The sequence below is a fragment of the Oncorhynchus kisutch genome, linkage group LG25 (assembly GCF_002021735.2).
Source record: "Oncorhynchus kisutch isolate 150728-3 linkage group LG25, Okis_V2, whole genome shotgun sequence".
Lineage (NCBI taxonomy): Eukaryota > Metazoa > Chordata > Actinopteri > Salmoniformes > Salmonidae > Oncorhynchus > Oncorhynchus kisutch.
Genome location: NC_034198.2, coordinates 18,563,969 through 18,585,201, shown reverse-complemented (window position 1 = coordinate 18,585,201; position 21,233 = coordinate 18,563,969). Strand labels below are relative to the sequence as shown.

The window sequence follows — 21,233 nt, the reverse complement described above, 5'->3', positions numbered from 1 at the left end:
CCCAACGTGCTATTGGAACACAGGAGTGATGGATGCTGATAATGGGCCTCTGTACGCCTATGTAGATGTTCCATTAAACATCAATAGTAATTTACAACATTAACAATGTCTACATTGTACTTCTGATCAATTTGATGTTGTTTTAATGGACAACAAATGTGCTTTTCTTTCAAAAACAATGACATTTTTAAGCGACCCCAAACTTTTGAACGGTGGTGTGTGACGAGCATACATTACTGGAAGTGGGGAATCAACAGTGAGGATACTGTAGGAACATATGGTGTGACTCTCCCTCGGGTATCGAAACGAGCTCTAGACATTTACCAGTCAGACACTCAAACCAGTCCGGTTTCATTTAGTCTTTTCATCTTTCGTCTTCAGATACCATCTGAGAGTTAGACTGTCAAGAGTCGAGCAGGGTTTGATGTCTCTTCTCCTTAGGTGTAACTAACAACAGATTCATCAACACTGACTAGAGTCAGCGACTTTTTGCAGCCTCTCATCATTATCTCGCTCCTCTTCTTTTAACAAAGCTGCGATAGAGCCCGCGGCGGCGAGCTCTTTGATTCCAAAAACAATCGTCAGACGCTTTGATTAGCGAGACGTTAACTGGAAGGGTGATAATTATTGGGCCCTGGGTCCATCACGTAGAGAATATTGTGTGTGTGTGTGTGTGCGCGCGTGTGTGTGCACGCTCACATACGTCTGTCTGCCCTCGTCAATTAACTAGCCTCATCAACTGCATCTTGATGAGCAACTACTCAGCATTGTAATAATAATGTCGGTAAACTAGCCTGTCGCTTCAGTAACACCTCAGCATTACATCTCAAATGACACCCTATTCCCTACGCAAGTAGTTCACTATTTCTGACCATGGGATGTCACCTTGAACTGTGTACCAAAATAGCACCCTATTTTTTAGACAGCACATTACATTTAAACTTCATCCTCTGGTTGAGAATACGGTGTCATTTGAGATGCTTGGCTTGCCTTCCAGTGTTGAAGGTAATGAGAGTGGAGGGTTGTTATGTAGGGAGAGAGAATGGCCGACATGTGCAGTATCTGAATGCAGGTAACTGGAAGAATGGTCTTGATCAAAGCCCAGGAACTTAATGATGCCACATGCTCACAGCATCGACGATAACCAGGATCGGCTTTGTGTCCACGGCTGTTGGATATGGATGTCCTGAAGCCTTTAGACAGGACAGTCACTGAAACACTGCTACTATCAGCATCCCTGTCCATCCCCCGCACTCAGTAATACACACACACATGCGCGCATACACACTCAAGCACCCATGCGCGCACACACACGCACACACATTCTTGTCTTAATCTCCCTATCTCTATTCCCCACTCCCCCCCCCACCACCGCATTAAACCAAATCAGAAAGCCCAACTTTACTCAGAAACACATTCGGCTGACGGCAGTGTTTTGGGAGAGATCAGGAACTCTGATAATTGTAAAACTCAGTCAGCGGGTCGGAGTAGTGCGGAGTGGAGATTTACTGTAGCAGTGATTCTATTTACATCCAGTGGATTTCATTCAGCTTGCTGCTTGTTGGCATTGGGCCTCTGTAGGGAGGGTTTAATCAGACCTGTAGGCTTTCATCTGAAGACAAATCATCATTTCTAATAACCTGAAAACACACATGCAGACACACACACAGGGAGATGGGCACACACACACACACACAGATGGGCACATACACACACAGAGATGGGCACACACACACACAGATGGGCACACACACACAGAGAGATGGGCACACACACACAGACGGGCACACACACACAGGCGGGCACTTACAAACACACACAGAGATGGGCACACACACAGAGATGGGCACACACACAAACAGATGGGCACACACACACACACACACACACACACACACAAAGATGGGCACACACACACACACAGACGGGCACTTACAAACACAAACACACACACAGATGGGCACACGCACACAGAGATGGGCACACACACACACACACAGAGACGGCACACACACACACACACACAGACGGGCACACACACAGACGGGCATTTACAAACACAAACACACTCACAGATGGGCACACGCACACAGAGATAGGCACAGACACACACACACACACACACACAGATGGGCACACACACACAGATGGGCACACACACACACAGATGGGCACACACAAACACAAACGCACACAAAACGGCAGTGTTATTTTAAGCCGCCTGTGTGTCCCCTCAGCAAAACGCAGCGGAGAAGTGAAATGTGATTTAATGAAGCTTGTTTAATTAGCATTTCATGGAGATGGGAGGAGAGGAAGAAGAAGATGAGGAAAAAGAGGGGAAGGAAAAGACGTGATGTGGAACTCTTATCTTTTTAATTAACGTTAAAAGTTAAGCAGGGTAAACGCGTGGCTAACTCCATGCACCTGCTATCCAAACAATTCCCAGTAGAATTTGTTTATTTGGTTATAACCTGTTCTGTGTTCCCCAGGAAACAACACGTTTCCTCTCTACTGACTGATAACAATCACAGTACTGATAGGAGCCTGTAAATAGAGCCTGCCTGTAGACCTGTTTATTGTCTCTGAATCAACTTCATGCCATTATTCCTCTAATGAGTTTAGAGTTTAGCTACTGAGCTGAATAGGATAGTTTGGATACTGGATGCTGATTGGTTGATAGGCATTAGTTATTCATGATAATCCACGGGTAATAATATAATATATGCCATTTAGCAGACGCTTTTATCCATAACATTTTAGTCATGCAAGCATACATTTTACATTCGGGTGGTCATGGGAATTCGAACCCACTACCCTGGTGTTATAAACGCCATGCTCTACCAACTAAACCACAAAGGACCGTAATTTGTGATAACAGTTACATTTGAAATATTCCCGGTCCCATAGTTCAGCCAGGCAATTCATAAACTTTATCTCCACTGGAATAAAGATGTTGCCAACATTAGATGTTGTATTCAAACAGTGGGGTTTCTATAAACCTTGCTGCGCTTTGCATTCACGTCGAGCCTAAGAACAGCCCTAAACTGTGTGTTACTCTCGATACTCCACGGGTTCTCTTGCCTTATTGCTTAATGAACTCATCCAAAGTCCAGTTAAGAAGTGTCAAATGTCAACACTCCATTTTCAGAGAGGGGGACACCCAGAGAATCCCCCTAACAATTCTAATAACGGCCTCCCACTCGAGTGCAGTGTTTTTGTGTGTGTGCGTACATGAGTGTGTGTCTGATGCAGCCTAGGAGAGTGGGAGAGAGGGAGAGAAAGAGAGGGAGAGAGATCCGTTTTCCATATTGCCTCACCAGGGCTGTTCACTGGCTCTCAGTAATCATCTGCCTGAAATTATAGATGTATTATCTCTTTTTAATCCCAATTAGGGATTTCTGCTATCTGGTTAATTGTTTGTTTTTCCCAGGCCGGGTAATTACGTGAACAATATGCCGACTGAGAACTAAACATTAATAACTGACTTGTTATTAAAAATTGGGGGATGTTTTGATGTGGCGAGCTTTGCCCTCGTACAGTGGAAAGAGAGGGGAGACAGAAGAGAGGTCAAGGTCGTGACGTGAACTCACAAGGCAAATTGCTTCACTTGTACATATACTTGTTTCTCCAATTATGTACCTCCAATTATATACAGTATGTCCTTGACACCATTCTTGTTACTGATTTGGAACACATTGGCATGTAATTGTTTTGGGACTAACTAGAATCAATCACCCAACCAGGTTACAGCTAAGAAGCAATCCGTAGAAGACCAGGAAGACTGTGCAGGAAAGTTTTGGGGGGGGGATGAAACGGCAGGAGGTCAAGCAGAGCGAAGGACAACGAAACAAGGGTCCTGTCTATCTTTAAAAAGTGAAAGTTTTGTGGTACCCTGGCATTGTAAAACAAAGGGTGTTAAAACCAAAGCATTGAGGCTTTCTCAGAAGGCCAGGTTCACCTCTCCATATGGTGTGCGATGATTAATACCCCTTAATCCAGGCCATGTGCAGGCATTCAGGAGTGTGTGTGTGTGTGTGTGTGTGTGTGTGTGTGTGTGTGTGTGTGTGTGTGTGTGTGTGTGTGTGTGTGTGTGTGTGTGTGTGTGTGTGTGTGTGTGTGTGATCCGTCCAGCGCCTGTCCGTGTGTTTGTTTGGTTTACCATCAAAGCCTGTGGATCCTGCAGCAGCATCGACTCTCTCATCAGATGGCAGCAGGGTGGTGGAAGTCTGTTGGCCGCTGCTTGATGTCCTCAGCCTTGAGAGGAAGACATTCTAATCCACCCCAGAGCCTCCTCTTCATCTATCCAGATAGCCCATGCAGAGACCATTGATTGCTTCTGCCTTTGAGGCATCCTTCAGTATGCCTGCGCTGAATTAAGCCCCCACCATCACCTTTAATGCGTGTTTATCTACCACCAGCAGTAATTAGTGTCCCGAATCAAGGATGGGCCACACGTAGTTCAACAGTGTTTCTAATCAAACATGACCATCGTCCAACCCTGAGCAACCCATCGCCCTTGGTGCCTTGTTTACCTCAAGGAACTTTCGAGGTTCGCCAAGGATAGAATAGAATAGACTAGAACTTTACTGTCCACCCTGAGAGTGACATTAGCATTTGGCTTCACCTCACGAGATAAAAGATAACCCCAGGTCAGCCGCTACGGAAGAGAGAGGATTTGTTTTAATGGCGGCCATTTTACGCCTCTCTCTGTTCTCTGTCATTTTGTGTTTCAGTTCTTTATTTGTGTTTCTTTGAGTTTGTTAATCAATTAATTAACCTTTTTGACCCTTGTGTGTAGTGTCTGTGTATTTTACTGCAATGTCTTATTTCATATTTTTTAGTCCAAATGGAAAATCTTTATTTTCCATTTGTTTATTTCTGTCTGTATGTTACTGTAGTGGAACCTGACGAAGGAGCAGAATGGTTTTAAGATCACGTTGAAGATCCTGGAGGACAACCTGCTGTCCCGTCTCTCCTCCGCCTCAGGGAACTTCCTGGGAGACACAGAGCTGGTGGAGAACTTGGAGATCACCAAACGCACTGCCGCAGAGATAGAGGAGAAGGTTCTCTCTCTTTTATTATCTCAATTTTTATCTCTGTCTGTTTCTGAGTCTCTGTCTCTCTCGCTTTCTCTCTTTCTAGCTTTCTTTCTCTCTCTCTCATCTCTGTGAAATAGCAGGAGAGGAGAAGATGGTTTTGGAGTTTAGGATAGTTTGAGTTAATATTGGAGCGGGTCTGGGTTGAAATATTTACGAGTATATAAGCCTGAGGTAGACTGCCATTAGGGTTTAGCTTGTGCCTAAACTGATTTGACGGGAGAGGGGAACCTATGCTCTCTGACATATACAGTTGAAGTCAGAAGTTTACATACACCGTAGCCAAATACATTTAAACTCAGTTTTTCACCATTTCTGACATTTAATCCTAGTAAAACTTCCCTGTTTTAGGTCAGTTAGGATCACCACTTTATTTTAAGAATGTGAAATGTCAGAATAATAGTAGAGAATTATTTATTTCAGCTTTTATTTCTTTCATAACATTCCCAGTTGTTCAGAAGTTTACATACACTCAATTAGTATTTGGCAACATTGCCTTTAAATGGTTTAACTTGGGTCAAACGTTTCGGGTAGCCTTTCACAATAAGTTGGGTGAATTGTGGCCCATTCCTCCTGACGGAGCTGTTGTAACTGAATCAGGTTTGTAGGCCTCCTGGCATTAAGGTCAGGGCTTTGTGATGGCCACTCCAATACCTTGACTTTGTTGTCCTTAAGCCATTTTGCCACAACTTTGGAAGTATGCTTGGGGTCATTGTCCATTTGGAAGACCCATTTGCGACCAAGCTTTAATTCCCTGACTAATGTCTTGCGATGTTGCTTCAATATATCCATATAATTTCCCTCCTCATAATGATACCTATTTTGTGAAGTCCACCATTCCCTCCTGCAGCAAAGAACCCCCACAACATGATGCTGCCACCCCTGTGCTTCATGGTTGGGATGGTGCTCTTCGGCTTGCAAGCCTTCCCCTTTTTCCTCCAAACATAACGATGGTCATCATGGCCAAACAGTTGTTTTGTTTCATCAGACCAGAGAACATTTCTCCAAAAAGTACAATCTTTGTCCCCGTGTGCAGTTGCAAACCGTAGTCTGGCTTTTTTATGGCAGTTTTGGAGCAGTGGCTTCTTCCTTGCTGAGTGGCCTTTCAGGTTATGTTGATATAGGACTTGTTTTACTGTGGATAGAGATACTTTTGTACCTGTTTCCTCCAGCATCTTCACAAGGTCCATTGCTGTTGTTCCGTGATTCATTTGCACTTTTCGCACCAAAGTACGTTCATCTCTAGGAGACAGAACTCTCCTTCCTGAGCGGTATGACGGCTGCATGGTCCCATGGTGTATATACTTGCATACTATTGTTTGTACAGATGAATGTGGTACCTTCGGGTGTTTGGAAATTGCTCCCAAGGACGAACCAGACATATGCAGGTCTACACTTTTTTTCTGAGGTCTTGGCTGATTTCTTTTGATTTTCCCATGATGTCAAGCAAAGATGCACTGAGTCTGAAGGTAGGCCTTGAAATACATCCACAGGTACACCTCCAATTGACTCAAATGATGCCAATTAGCCTATCAGAAGCTTCTAAAGCCATGCCATCATTTTCTGGAATTTTACAAGCTGTTTAAAGGCACAGTCAACTTAGTGTATGTAAACTTCTGACCCATTGGAATTGTGTGGAGTGGTTGAAAAATGAGTTTTAATGACTCCAACCTAAGTGTATTTAAACTTTAGACTTCAACTGTAGTATGCAAAGGTACGACAAAGCTAGACGTCTGCTCTCAATGCTACTGTAAACCCTAAGCAAGCGGGGACGTCGTAGCTCTGCACCTTTTCGGAAAGCTATTAGCAATGGTACTTTATGGACCTTTTACCGCAGTGGGCTAAATCAGGGTCACAGAGAGTGTTTCTTGGTAGTCTTAAACAAATCTACTTTGAAACAAAAGTATACACCTCACACGTGGTTGTAGGCTTAAAAAAAGAAGAACCTGCACCATGTCAGATAAATAAAAAAAGCATTGACTTCTGAAAAATATGAATAACATTCCCCCCTGAAGCCACTAGAGCGTGATTTGGTCATTTGACTGCAGGAAAGGGTCATCTCCACGTCTAGCTCTTCACCTCTAGAGACTATCCTACAGATGTTTTTGAATACACAGTATATTGAGATGCTGATGCAGAGCCTCCTACTCACTGCTGACTGTACTCGCTTACTGTAGATCGAAGCGTTGGCACAGTCACAAATTGGGAAACTTGGCAAGTGAGCAGTAGAAAAGCTCTTCATTAGGCTCAAGGACACCGCTTAGAGACTGAGATGTGAGAGTGGATTCCTTTACAAAGTGCCACTACTTTGTTAATACTGGCGCAGTATGTTCAGTGAATGTGTGGCAACATATTTTTCACCTTCTCTATAGGCATGTTGAATTGGATCATTAAATTGGAAAGGCTGCTTTGTTCAGTGGGAGAGGATGTTATTGTACTCTCTGTTATAATTTGCTATAATTTCCCTGGCTGGTGAATGAATCCTCTGTGTGTTTTACGTGCCTTTGTGTGTGTATTTACGCATGTGTGTGTGTATGTGTGTTTGCTGTGTGTGTATTGCAGGTTAAAGAAGCCAAGGTGACCGAGGCCAAAATCAACGAGGCGCGGGAGCACTATCGGCCTGCGGCAGCCCGAGCATCCTTATTGTACTTCATAATGAACGACCTCAATAAGATCCACCCAATGTACCAGTTCTCTCTCAAGGTACACCCACCTCTCTATTGACCTGACCTGTTATTGACACTCCCTAGTGAGCACACACACAGTTCAGAATTCTCTCTTTCTCTACGTACATTCTCTAATAAGCCACCATGTTTCTCCCGGCCTCAGAGCTCCCCAGTGAGCTAAGTCTTTACCCACGCTGCTCTGTTTTCTGCCTTTTCCTCCATTAGTTTCCAGTGTTTTATGCTTTCTGCTCTTTGTGTTTGTCGCTTCCTAACGCTTTTATGCTTCACCTAATGTCCCTGCTATTGTCACCCTCCAAAGCACTGAGGAGTCACGGTGTGAGATATGGTTTGCAATCACACTGCTCTCTGCAGGTAGCTAGCCACCCTGGGCCAACTGTAGAGAGTTTAAAGGCCCAGTGCAGTCAAAAATGTGATGTTCCAATATTTGATATATATTTTCACACTATGATTTTGGAATAATGCTGTGGCATTTTGAAAAGGATGATGATGCCTTTTTAGTGTACGAGCTGTTTGAAAAGACCGCCTGAAATTTCAGTCTGTTTTGGTGGGATGATGTTTTGGCCTGCCTGGTGACATCAAAATTAGTTCGCCAATAAAGTAAAAGAGTTACAAACCTCTCTTCCAATAACAGCAAATGTTCCGTTTTCCCCTCCCACTCAAACCACTCCCAGCAAAATTCTTGCTTGAGAAATTGCTCTTTACTAAGAAGCTTTCTTTTACCCTGTTTTCTCCCCAATTTCGTGGTATCCAATTGGTATTTACAGTCTTGTCTCATCACTGCAACTCCCGTATGGACTCGGGAGAGGCGAAGGTCGAGAGTTGTGCGTCCTCTGAAACACAACCCAATCAAGCCGCACTGCTTCTTGACACAATGCCCACTTAACCCGGAAGCCAGCCATGTCAGCGTGCACTGCGCCCGGCCCACCACAGGAGTCGCTAGTGCGCGATAGGACAAGGACATCCCTGCCGGCCAAACCCTCCCCTAACCCGGACTGTGCGCTGCCCCATGAGTCTCCCGGTCGCGGCCTGGACTCTAACCCAGAATCTCTAGTAGCACAGCTAGCACTGATGCCTTAGATCAATGCACCACTCGAGCCCCTCTTTTTGACTATTTTAATTGAAAACAATCACAGTATGGTACTTAATTGTTACCCAGAAATGATTTGATATTGAGATAAAAACGGCTGCATTGGACCTTTCACCAGATGAAATGTCTCTGCTGTAGATAAAATGCACAGGGCAGACCCATATATTTTAAATGCAGTCAGTTGAACAATTGCCAGCCAGCTCGTACTTTGGATATGTTTCAGGAAATAAATCATTTGGGTTCTAGAAGTGTGTCTGCTATCCATTGTGTTTTTATGCTCCAGACGTTCATTGTGGCATTCCAGAATGTTCTATCCACAGTGTCTGTTATCCTAGGCAGTAATGAGTCTGTTCTATCCATTGTGTTTCTATGCTACAGGCGTTTAGTGTAGTGTTCCAGAAAGCGGTACTGAAGGCCCAGGCAGACGAGGTGTTGAAACAGAGAGTGTCTAACCTGATAGACAGCATCACTGTCCAAGTGTTCCAGTATACCACCAGAGGCCTATTCGAGTGTGATAAACTCACATACATCGCACAGCTCGTCTTCCAGGTACACAGAAAGTCAGAGTTCAAAGTTCAATAAAAGCTTTATTGTAAATTTTTGGTCAAATAGAAATGTTTTTACATGTCATTACACAGTGACGAATATTAGGTCACTGCCCTTTAAAACTTCGGAGGTCTCCTTTTCTGTCATTAAAAAAGAACAATATAGGAATTCATGTTATTTTGTCATTGTGAACCCAGATCCTGTTGATGAATAAGGAGATCAACCCTACAGAGTTAGATTTCCTGCTGAGGTATCCCGTCCAACCAGGAGTGACCTCTCCTGTCGACTTCCTTTCCAACCATTCCTGGGGCGGTATCAAGGTGAGGCAAACAGGAAGCGAAGATGTCAGACCTTCACAGTTGAGGTTGAAGACGCGTCTAACCACAGATCTAAGATCAGTTTACCCCACAAAAGCCAAACCTTCACCATCAGGGGACAACACGCTACTTTAAATCAGTGTCTAGGGATAAATTCATCCTACTACATACTTTAGAACAAACCATCCACTGACTATCCTTGTCATTTACGTATGACTGAACTCCCCTTTTCCCCTGTAGTTATTTTAGCACTTAGTCTGTTTCCACTCCATAACTCAGTACATCTGTGGAAGATAACAGAACATAATGGGTGCAGTCTACTTCCACTACAATAAAGCAACCTTGGTCCTCCAGTACCCCCAACAGTACACATTTGTATTGGTACCCTGGACAAGCACACTTGATTCAACTTGTTAACTAATCATCAAGCCCTCGATCGAATCCGGTGTGTTTGTCCAGGGCTCCAACAAAAAATGTGAACTGTTGGGGGTACTGGAGGACCGGAGTTGGGAAACTAGAGCATTACCGCTAAAACATGTATGAAATAAAAAGGCATGCCATTCTTTTTACAAAAATGTTCATTTGAGAAGTTGCTGCCTCTCAAGGGTTCACTACTCTCACATATCTATTAGGTGAAATACCACATTGTGCCACCACAGCGGCAAGATTTGTGACCTGTTGCCACAAGAAAAGGGCAACCAGTGGTGCACAAACACCATTGTAAGAGGGGGAGTGTGAGAGAGAGGGAGAGAGATCTTTCCGGAAAGGTGGGGGGCTACGACGTCCCCACTTGCTCAGGGTTTACAGTAGCGTTGAGAGCAGATGTCTGGCTACTGTACTCCAGAGAGCATAGTTCCCCCTCCCATCAAATCAGTTGATGTACAAGCTAAACCCTAATGGCAGTGTACCTCAGGCTTTCGTACTCATAAATATTTCAACCCGGACCCTCTCCACTATTAATGATCCTAAACTCCAAAACCATCTTCTCCTCTCCTGCTATTCCACAGAGATGTCGGTCTAGGTACGATTAATTTAATTCAGTCACTCTGGTTCTTATCGCGGTTAGGAACATAATCAGTTGGAGAGGATGAGATCCTGTGATAGTGCCTGGTGGCCGTGGCCCTCTTAGATGATATTAGAAGGATGGGATGGAGAGGAAGCCACAGGGGGCTGTAGTATTCTCTCCTGACCTGAGAATCTGCCAACCCAGATACTGGTAATTAACTAAGTGGAGGAGTTGGAGTGACTTCATCTTAGCTCATTAAGGGCCGTGGTGGGTATTTCCGGGGAAGGAGTTGTGATGTTCTTCGATAGGACCTTGACTTGATTGACAAAGACTGAGAGGACAGGTGTGTGTGTGTGTGTGTGTGTGTGTGTGTGTGTGTGTGTGTGTGTGTGTGTGTGTGTGTGTGTGTGTGTGTGTGTGTGTGTGTGTGTGTGTGTGTGTGTGTGTGTGTGTGTGTGTGTGTGTGTGTGTGTTTTGTGACATTCAGAGCACTCTGTGAGGCCACTGTTTTTCAGTGATCCAAAGCTGAGATAAGAACAAATGCTGTCAGATAAAAGTCTAGAGTATGTGCCAGGTTTGTGCTGCCGAAGCATATTCCCCTTTTCTACCCGCTGTTATAAACAGCCTAATGTCTACTCAGCACTATGGTTTGAATAAATACAATTCATATTGGCGTAAGAGAAGATAAGCACTCTGTCTTATTATGAGACTTTTCCAACCCAAACTTTTCTCCTTTGTGGCACTTATATGAGGTAAACAATAAGAGCAAATAACCTTTTGTTCATCCTTAGAAAGGTTTCAGAGACAGTGGGAAAATACGGTGTATATGAATTAACCCCTGCCTATATTTACATACAGTATCTACCTCAATTACCACATTAACCCCTGCCTATATGTACATACAGTATCCACCTCAATTACCACATTAACCCCTGCCTATATGTACATACAGTATCTACCTCGATTACCACATTAACCCCTGCCTATATGTACATACAGTATCTACCTCAAATACCACATTAACCCCTGCATATATGTACATACAGTATCCACCTCAATTACCACATTAACCCCTGCCTATATTTACATACAGTATCTACCTCAATTACCACATTAACCCCTGCCTATATGTACATACAGTATCCACCTCAATTACCACATTAACCCCTGCCTATATGTACATACAGTATCCACCTCAATTACCACATTAACCCCTGCCTATATGTACATACAGTATCTACCTCAATTACCACATTAACCCCTGCCTATATGTACATACAGTATCTACCTCAATTACCACATTAACCCCTGCCTATATGTACATACAGTATCTACCTCAATTACCACATTAACCCCTGCCTATATGTACATACAGTATCTACCTCAATTACCACATTAACCCCTGCCTATATGTAAATACAGTATCCACCTCAATTACCACATTAACCCCTGCCTATATGTACATACAGTATCTACCTCAATTACCACATTAACCCCTGCCTATATGTACATAGTGTCTACCTAAATTACCTCATTAACCCCTGCCTATATGTACATACAGTATCTACCTCAATTACCACATTAACCCCTGCCTATATGTACATACAGTATCTACCTCAATTACCTCATTAACCCCTGCCTATATGTACATACAGTATCTACCTCAATTACCACGTATCCCTGCCTATATGTACATACAGTATCTACCTCAATTACCACGTATCCCTGCCTATATGTACATACAGTATCTACCTCAATTACCACGTATCCCTGCCTATATGTACATACAGTATCTACCTCAATTACCACATTAACCCCTGCCTATATGTACATACAGTATCTACCTCAATTACCACATTAACCCCTGCATATATGTACATACAGTATCCACCTCAATTACCACATTAACCCCTGCCTATATGTACATACAGTATCCACCTCAATTACCACGTATCCCTGCCTATATGTACATACAGTATCTACCTCAATTACCACGTATCCCTGCCTATATGTACATACAGTATCTACCTCAATTACCACATTAACCCCTGCCTATATGTACATACAGTATCTACCTCAATTACCACGTATCCCTGCACATTTATATTGTTATGGTACTCCTTGAATATAGCTTTATTCCTGTGTGTTTTATTTCTCATGTGTTTTTATCATTTCTTTATTAGTTAACTCTGTATCATTGGGGAAGAGCTTGTAAGTAATCATTTCACTGTAATGTCTACACCTGTTGTATTCACTGCATGTGACAAATACAATCTTATTTTATTTTATGAGAACAAGAAAATGCATTCCAGTTTTGAATACATGGTTACTTTGGATGAGGGACTGTATATCTATGAATTCATCTATATTCACCAGAGTTGTAGTTTCTGGCAAATGTTTAATGCATATTTTTTTGCGTCCGCTTTCCTCTTGTACATTCATCCTCCCCATCTCAGTCTCTGTGTTCCATGGACGAGTTCCGTAACCTGGACCGGGACATGGAGGGTTCGGCCAAGCGTTGGAAGAAGTTTGTGGAGTCGGAGTGTCCTGAGAAGGAGAAGTTTCCTCAGGAGTGGAAGAATAAGAGTTCCCTACAGAGACTGTGTATGATGAGGGCCATGAGGCCTGACCGCATGACCTACGCTGTGAGGTGAAAGGTCAAATACCTTAACCTCTGACATACTGTTAGAGGATATACAGTACAACTGTGGTTCTGTTTTTTTCGTGAGGATATCTTTTGAATTTCCCTGTCCCACCAATGAACAAACATAATATAATGTAAACAGCTAACATTCAACCCAGTGAGCTAACATTTAACCCAGTGGCCATTGCCCACAGCTACAGTATGTAATAGTTATTTCATAGAAAAGTAATAAATACTATGTTTGTATGAGTGCATTTTCAGCTTTTAAACTAACCACCATAAGCCATGAGCAGTGCTCTGCATTCCGAATGTGTATATTGTACAGATAACTACCAAAATAAAGGAAACATTTGCTCAAGTGTTTCCTTTATTTGGGCAGTTACGTGTACAGTACCAGTTAAGCGTTTAGACACACCTACTCATTCAAGGGTTTTTCCTTATTTTTCCTATTTACTACATAGTAATAATAATAATAATAATAATAGTGAAGACATCAAAACTATGAAATAACACATATGGACACATACAGTATCCAAAAAAGTGTTAAAGACATCTAAATATATTTGAGATTCTTCAAAGTAGCCACCCTTTGCTTTGATGACAGCTTTGCACACTCTTTGCATTCTCTCAACCAGCTTCATGAGGTAGTCACCTGGAATGCATTTCAATTAACAGGTGTGCTTCTTAATGCGTTTGAGCCAGTCAGTTGTGTTGTGACAAGGTAGGGGTGGTATACAGAAGATAGCCCTATTTGGTAAAAGACCAAGTCTATATTATGGCAAGAACAGCTCAAAAAAGCAAAGACAAATGACAGTCCATCATTACTTTAAGACATGAAGGTCAGTCAATGCGGACAATTTCAAGAACTTTGAACGTTTCTTCAAGTGCAGTCGCAAAACCATCAAGCGCAATGATTAAACTGGCTCTCATGAGGACCGCCACAGGAAAGGAAGACCCAGGGTTACCTCTGCTGCAGAGGATAAGTTAGTTATAGTTACCAGCCTCAGAAATTGCATCTAATAATCGAATAAATGCCTCACAGAATTCAGAAAGTAATAGACATATCTCAACATCGACTGGTTGAATTGACTGGCCTCCACAATCACCCGACCTCAACCCAATTGAGATGGTTTGGGATGAGTTGGACCGCAGAGTGAAGGAAAACAAGCCAAAAAGTGCTCAGCATATGTGGGAACTCCTTCAAGACTGTTGGAAAAGCATTCCAGGTGAAGCTGGTTGAGAGAATGCCAAGAGTGTGCAAAGCTGTCATCAAGGCAAAGAGTGGTTACTTTGAAGAATCTAAAATATATTTTGATTTGTTTAACCCTTTTTTGGTTACTACATGATTCTATATGTGTTATTTCATAGTTTTGATGTCTTCACTATTATTCTACAATGTAGAAAATAGGTTTTTTTAAATAAAGAATAGCCCTTGAATGAGTAGGTGTGTCCAAACCTTCGACTGGTACTGTTTTGTATTGAACATATATCATCATGTCTCCCCACAGAGATTTTGTGGAGGAGAAGCTGGGGAGTCAGTATGTGGTTGGCAGGTCGCTTGACTTTGCTGTGTCCTTTGAAGAGTCTGGTCCCGCCACACCCATGTTCTTCATCCTCTCTCCTGGAGTAGACCCACTGAAGGATGTGGAGAAACATGGTAATGGGGTCCCTTACACTGTTAACACCAATGTGCTGTCATTACTCAAAAATGTTGAGGAAACTCGTTGCACTTAATATCAAATCAAAATTGTATTCGTCACATGCGCCGAATACAACAAGTTCCATACACCTTACAGTGAAACGCTTACTTACGGGCCCCTAACCGACTGTGCAGTTTCAGAAATATATAGTTATTTAAAATGTTTTTGTATTCAGCTGTGACTTTGGGCTAATTCATATTTAAGATAATTTACTGATTAATTACTGGAATAATTCAGTGATTTGATTGATTTAATTTGGTTATTCTCTCCAAATGAATCATTAACCGTTATAGTGTTAATACTATCAACAATATCATTTTACTATCGTCGAGCTCTGGAACCTCAAGAATCCGATCACTCGCGAAATAACTTTATGCCACAAATAGTTCATTCAATGTTTTATTTACTAGACCAAATAAGTTGGAACATGAGGTAGCTAAGAAAATACAATAACAAGGCAGGGTATAATGGGATTCAATTCAATTATTGAGGTGAGAGTCACAGGTCCGTCCGTATAAATGAATTTCCGTATTCAACTCAGGCAAGTACAATAGTACATTCACAAGACTTTTGAGGATGATATGGTCTTATTAATTGAAAGAGAAAAAGTGATTGGGCTACGTCATTGACATAGGCTTTCACAACTGTGAAATTATAGAGAGCGTCTCCAACCACGAATAGACAATGGGCTAGGCTGCCAGTTAGCCTCCGATGTGGACAATGCCAGAGCAGCATTGAACATGGGCTTGTAAATTAGATCTGCCGTCTTGCAATTACTCAGTGACTTCCACTAAGTTTCACACACAACGCCACTTTATATATATAATGTAACAGGGGAAATTACTTTTATGTCGTTGTTGCCTCTCAGTTGGGATTCTGTTATGATGGGATGAAAATGGGATTTGATGGTTGGCCAAGTCTCTCGCAACAGTAGTTGATGAGGCCAGTGGACTGAAAATAGCTCACAGCCAAAGGAGAGAGATCTCTCTCTCAGTTCTCAGTCCAGGAAAGTACATTATATTAGAGAACTTCCATACAGTGAATTCTTCCTTTGCAATCCATCCCGACTGGACCAAACACAGTCAGTTAGTCTCCAAGGCAAACAGTGCGTTTACCGGATCCCCTCTGGGATGATTGCTTCCGTCTAAGTATGATGGGAGAAGTTGATCGGAGTTTGGTTTCCAAGGAGATGGGATCACTCATGGTGTGGCCGCCCCTTGAAGAAACTTGATCTCCTCATCTGTTTGCAAATCCTGTAATTTATAGGGATACTCATAGGGCTCTGATGACCTGACATGGCATCACGAGACCACCCCGTTGATTCTAGATATTGGGGCGGCAGGGTGTCCTAGTGGTTAGAGCGTTGGACTAGTAACCGGAACGGTTGCAAGTTCAAACCCCCGAGCCGTCAAGGTACAAATCTGTCGTTCTGCCCCTGAACAGGCAGTTAACCCACTGTTCCCAGGCCGTTATTGAAAATAAGAATTTGTTCTTAACTGACTTGCCTGGTTAAATAAAGGTAAAATAAATCAAATTTTTAAAAAAATATTCAGCATCTCTGTTCTTATGGACAAACCAGAGATTTCTTCATAAGTGTCCACAGCATGTTTCTACTGCACAAAACAGTTTAACAATCTCTAGGATGAAGTACGTAGCCTGTAGGTACCAAACAGGATATTGGTCAAATGCATCCGTTCTTTGGTTCTTTGGTACCCATTTTAATGACATAGAAGAATCAGAAGAAAATTCTCACATTATGCTTCCAGTTATATCAACATGTATGAGTTTTTCAGTTTAATACATTGTTAAGGAAACGTGTTTAAATGTCCTTGCGCCATTTTCCCTTTGTCACAAAGAGTGAAAGTTAATCTCCTCCCTTGCAATACACATCTCTTGGCACTCTAAAGCCTGGATGGTTGTTTACCCAGTAACACATGCAGATCACAAGGCCGTCTGCTGACTTGCTGAAGGCGACTGTTTTCTGCCTTCTGACCCCCCTCAGGACAACTCACATTGTAAAAGGAGAAGAGGGAGAGGTGATAGCTTGTAAGAGGGCGGCGCCGCCACGAACAGAACTGTAAATCCTCCCCTGGAATGTGGGATTTAGGCTCTCGTTACAACGACTCAAACATGTAAGGGGTCCAGATTTAAGTTGTATCAGCTTGAAATTTACTAAGCCACACCTCCAATATAATTTTCCACTGTACCTTGCCTTTTTGAGTGAATTGTAGAGTTACCACCCATGACTGTATTTGTTAGTAAAAGAGACATGGTTGTGGAATCCGTTCATTTTCAGTCCTGTGGCTTTCACCAAGTGAGTTCCTAGGTGAATATTAACATTATAATTTAACTCTTTATGAGGGCATTTCTCATTAAGGCCATATTATGAGGCTTAGCTTTACCCTAATACAGTGGCCAGAAACTCATCAGGCCTGCAAGTAACTTTTCCAAAATATATATCCTGGTTGAACGATTTCCAGGAATCGTCCATATTACCGGAATTTTGCAACCCTACCTGCAAGTCACATTATGCTGGCTTGCAAAGTGATGTGTAATTCCTATTGGAATCTAGCCAGAGTTAAGATATCCAACAGTTGGAATTTTTCATAATGACTGCCAGGGTTAGGAACAGTGTTGGGAGTCTTGCCGTGTCTGAATCCTGGCTTAGGAAGGCCACCAAAAATTCTGAGATTTCCATACCCAACTATAACATTTTCCATCAAGATAGAACTGCCAAGGGGGAGGAGTTGCAGTCTACTGCAGAGATAGCCTGCAAAGTAATGTTATACTTTCCAGGTCCATACCCAAACAGTTCGAACTACTAATTTTAAAAATGACTCTCTCCAGAAATAAGTCTCTCACTGTTGCCGCCTGCTACCGACCCCCCTCAGCTCCCAGCTATGCTCTGGACACCATTTGTGAATTGATCACCCCCCATCTAGCTTCATAGTTTGTTCTGTTAGGTGACCTAAACTGGGATATGCTTAACAGTCCTAAAATCTAAGCTAGATGCCCTCAATCTCACACAAATCATCAAGGAACCCACCAGGTATAACCCTAAATCTGTAAACAAGGGCACCCTCATAGACGTTATCCTGACCAACTGGCCCTCCAAATACACCTCCGCTGTCTTCAACCAGGATCTCAGCGATCAATGCCTCATTGCCTGTATCCGCTACGGGTCCGCAGTCAAACGACCACCCCTCATCACTGTCAAACGCTCCCTAAAACACTTCTGCGAGCAGACCTTTCTAATCGACCTGGCCCGGGTGTCCTGGAAGGATATTGACCTCATCCCGTCAGTTGAGGAAGCCTGGACATTCTTTAAAAGTAACTTCCTCACCATCTTAGATCAGCATGCTCCGTTCAAAAATGCAGAACTAAGAACAGATATAGCCCTTGGTTCACTCCAGACCTGACTGCCCTCGACCAGCACAAAAACATCCTGTGGCGGACTGCAATAGCATCGAATAGTCCCCGCGATATGCAACTGTTCAGGGAAGTCAGGAACCAATACACGCAGTCAGTCAGGAAAGCAAAGGCCAGCTTTTTCAAGCAGAAATGTGCATCCTGTAGCTCTAACCCCCAAAAGTTCTGGGACACTGTAAAGTCCATGGAGAACAAGAGCACCTCCACCCAGCTGCCCACTGCACTGAGGCTAGGTAACACGGTCACGACCGATAAATCCATGATTATCAAACTTCAACAAGCATTTCTCAACGGCATCCCCCCCCCCCCCCCCCCCCCCCCCCCCGTTGTCCGGTCCTCTGGCAGTCTCTATAGGGGTGCCACAGGGTTCAATTCTCGGGCCGACTCTTTTCTCTGTATATAATTGATGTTGCTCTTGCTACGGGCGATTCCCTGATTCACCTCTACGCAGACAACACCATTCTGTATACTTCTGGCCCTTCCTTGGACACTGTGCTATCTAACCTCCAAACGAGCTTCAATGCCATACAACACTCCTTCCGTGGCCTCCAACTGCTCTTAAACGCTAGTAAAACCAAATGTATGCTTTTCAACCGTTCGCTGACTGCACGGCTGGCCATGCAGCCTGACTAGCATCACCACCCTGGATGGTTTGGACCTAGAATATGTGGATATCTATAATTACCTAGGGGTCTGGCTAGACTGTAAACTCTCCTTCCAGACTCATATCAAACATCTCCAATCTAAAATCAAATCTAGAGTGGGCTTTCTATTCCGCAACAAAGCCTCCTTCACTCACGCTGCCGAACTTACCCTAGTAAAACTGACTATCCTACCGATCCTCGACTTTGGCAATGTCATCTACAAAATAGCTTCCAATACTCTACTCAGCAAACTGGATGCAGTTTATCACAGTGCCATCTGTTTTGTTACTAAAGCACCTTATACCACCCACCACTGCGACCTGTATGCTCTAGTCGGCTGGCCCTCGCTACATATTCGCTGCCAGACCCACTGGCTCCAGGTCATCTACAAGTCCATGCTAGGTAAAGCTCCGCCTTATCTCAGTTCACTGGTCACGATGGCAACACCCACCCGTAGCACGCGCTCCAGCAGGTGTATCTCACTGATCATCCCTAAAGCCAACACCTAATTTGGCCGCCTTTCCTTCCAGTTCTCTGCTGCCTGACTGGAACGAGTTGGAGACTTTTTGGAGTTGGAGACTTTTTTCTCCCTCACCAACTTTAAACATCTGCTATCTGAGCAGCTAACCGATCGCCGCAGCTCTACATAGTCCATCAGTAAATAGCCCACCCAATTTACCTACCTCATCCCCATACTGTTTTTATTTATTTACTTTTCTGCTCTTTTGCACACCAGTATCTCTACCTGCACATGACCATCTGATCATTTATCACTCCAGTGTTAATCTGCAAAATTGTAATTATTCGCCTACCTCCTCATGCCTTTTGCACACAATGTATATAAACTCTTTTTTTCTTTTTTCTACTGTGTTATTGACTTGTTTATTGTTTACTCCATGTGTAACTCTGTGTTGTTGTCTGTTCACACTGCTATGCTTTTATCTTGGCCAGGTCGCAGTTGTAAATGAGAACTTGTTCTCAACTAGCCTACCTGGTTAAATAAAGGTGAAATAAAATAAATACAAATAAATAAGTAAGCAATTTCAAGTGGAACAAACATTTCAGTGTGCGAAAAATCTAACTAACTGATTGGATTAGTTTTGAAAAATGTATTTATCTTTTCTAGCATAAGATGAATCAATTAAACACTCCATGTACAGTGCATTAGGAAAGTTTTCAGTCCCCTTAACTTTTCCACATTTTCTACGCTACAGCCTTATTCTAAAATGGATTAAATTACATTTTTTCCTCATCATTCTCCACACAATACCCCATAATGACAAAGTGGAAGCAGGTTTTTAGAAATTTTGGCAAAACAAATTAAAAATACAGAAATACCTTATTTACATATTCAGACCCTTTGCTATGAGTCTCGAAATTGAGCTCAGGTGCATCCTGTTTCCATTGATCTTCCTTGTGATGTTTCTAGGACTTGTGGGAACCTGTGGTAAATTCGATTGATTGGACATGATTTGGAAAGGCACAAACGTGTCTATATAAAGGTCCCACATAAAGGTCCCACATGAATAAACACAGATAATAAACAATTCCAAAACAATCTACCTGCAGTAGAGCAAGCAGTAGAGCATGCTGGGTAAAAAGTTAATTTGTTATCACACCAGTACGTTTAGGGTCGGGTACCAGGTCAGTAAAAACCAAAGCCTCACATTTCACACGTCCCGGTGTGATCCATTATTGCTAGTCTCGAAAACCCGACCCTAAACGTACTGGTGTGATAACAAATTAACTTTTTACCCAGCATGCTCTACTGCAGGTAGATTGTTTTGGAATTGTTTATTATCTGTGTTTATTCATGTACAGTGCATTCGAAAAGTTTTCATTTTCTCTTTTTTTCCCCTCCCCAATTTCATGGTATCCAATTGTTTTTAGTAGCTACTATCTTGTCTCATCGCTACAAGTCATCGCTACAAGACGAAGGTTGAAAGTCATGCGTCCTCCGATACACAACACAACCAAGGCGCACTGCTTCTTAACACAGCACGCATCCAACCCAGAAGCCAGCCGCACCAATGTGTCAGAGGAAACACCGTGCACCTGGCGACCTTGGTTAGCGCGC

General features: G+C 42.9%; 1 protein-coding gene across 1 annotated transcript in view; it reads left to right on the top strand.

Annotated features, from left to right (window-relative positions):
* dnah9 (dynein, axonemal, heavy chain 9) overlaps positions 1-21,233 on the top strand; it is a 140,887-nt gene that overhangs the window by 93,918 nt on the left and 25,736 nt on the right. Inside the window, exons 62-67 of the mRNA XM_020460456.2 lie at positions 4,899-5,063; positions 7,659-7,799; positions 9,249-9,419; positions 9,614-9,736; positions 13,196-13,389; positions 14,892-15,040. Of these exons, the coding sequence (XP_020316045.2) occupies positions 4,899-5,063; positions 7,659-7,799; positions 9,249-9,419; positions 9,614-9,736; positions 13,196-13,389; positions 14,892-15,040 (943 nt within the window). The remainder of the gene's footprint in view (positions 1-4,898; positions 5,064-7,658; positions 7,800-9,248; positions 9,420-9,613; positions 9,737-13,195; positions 13,390-14,891; positions 15,041-21,233) is intronic.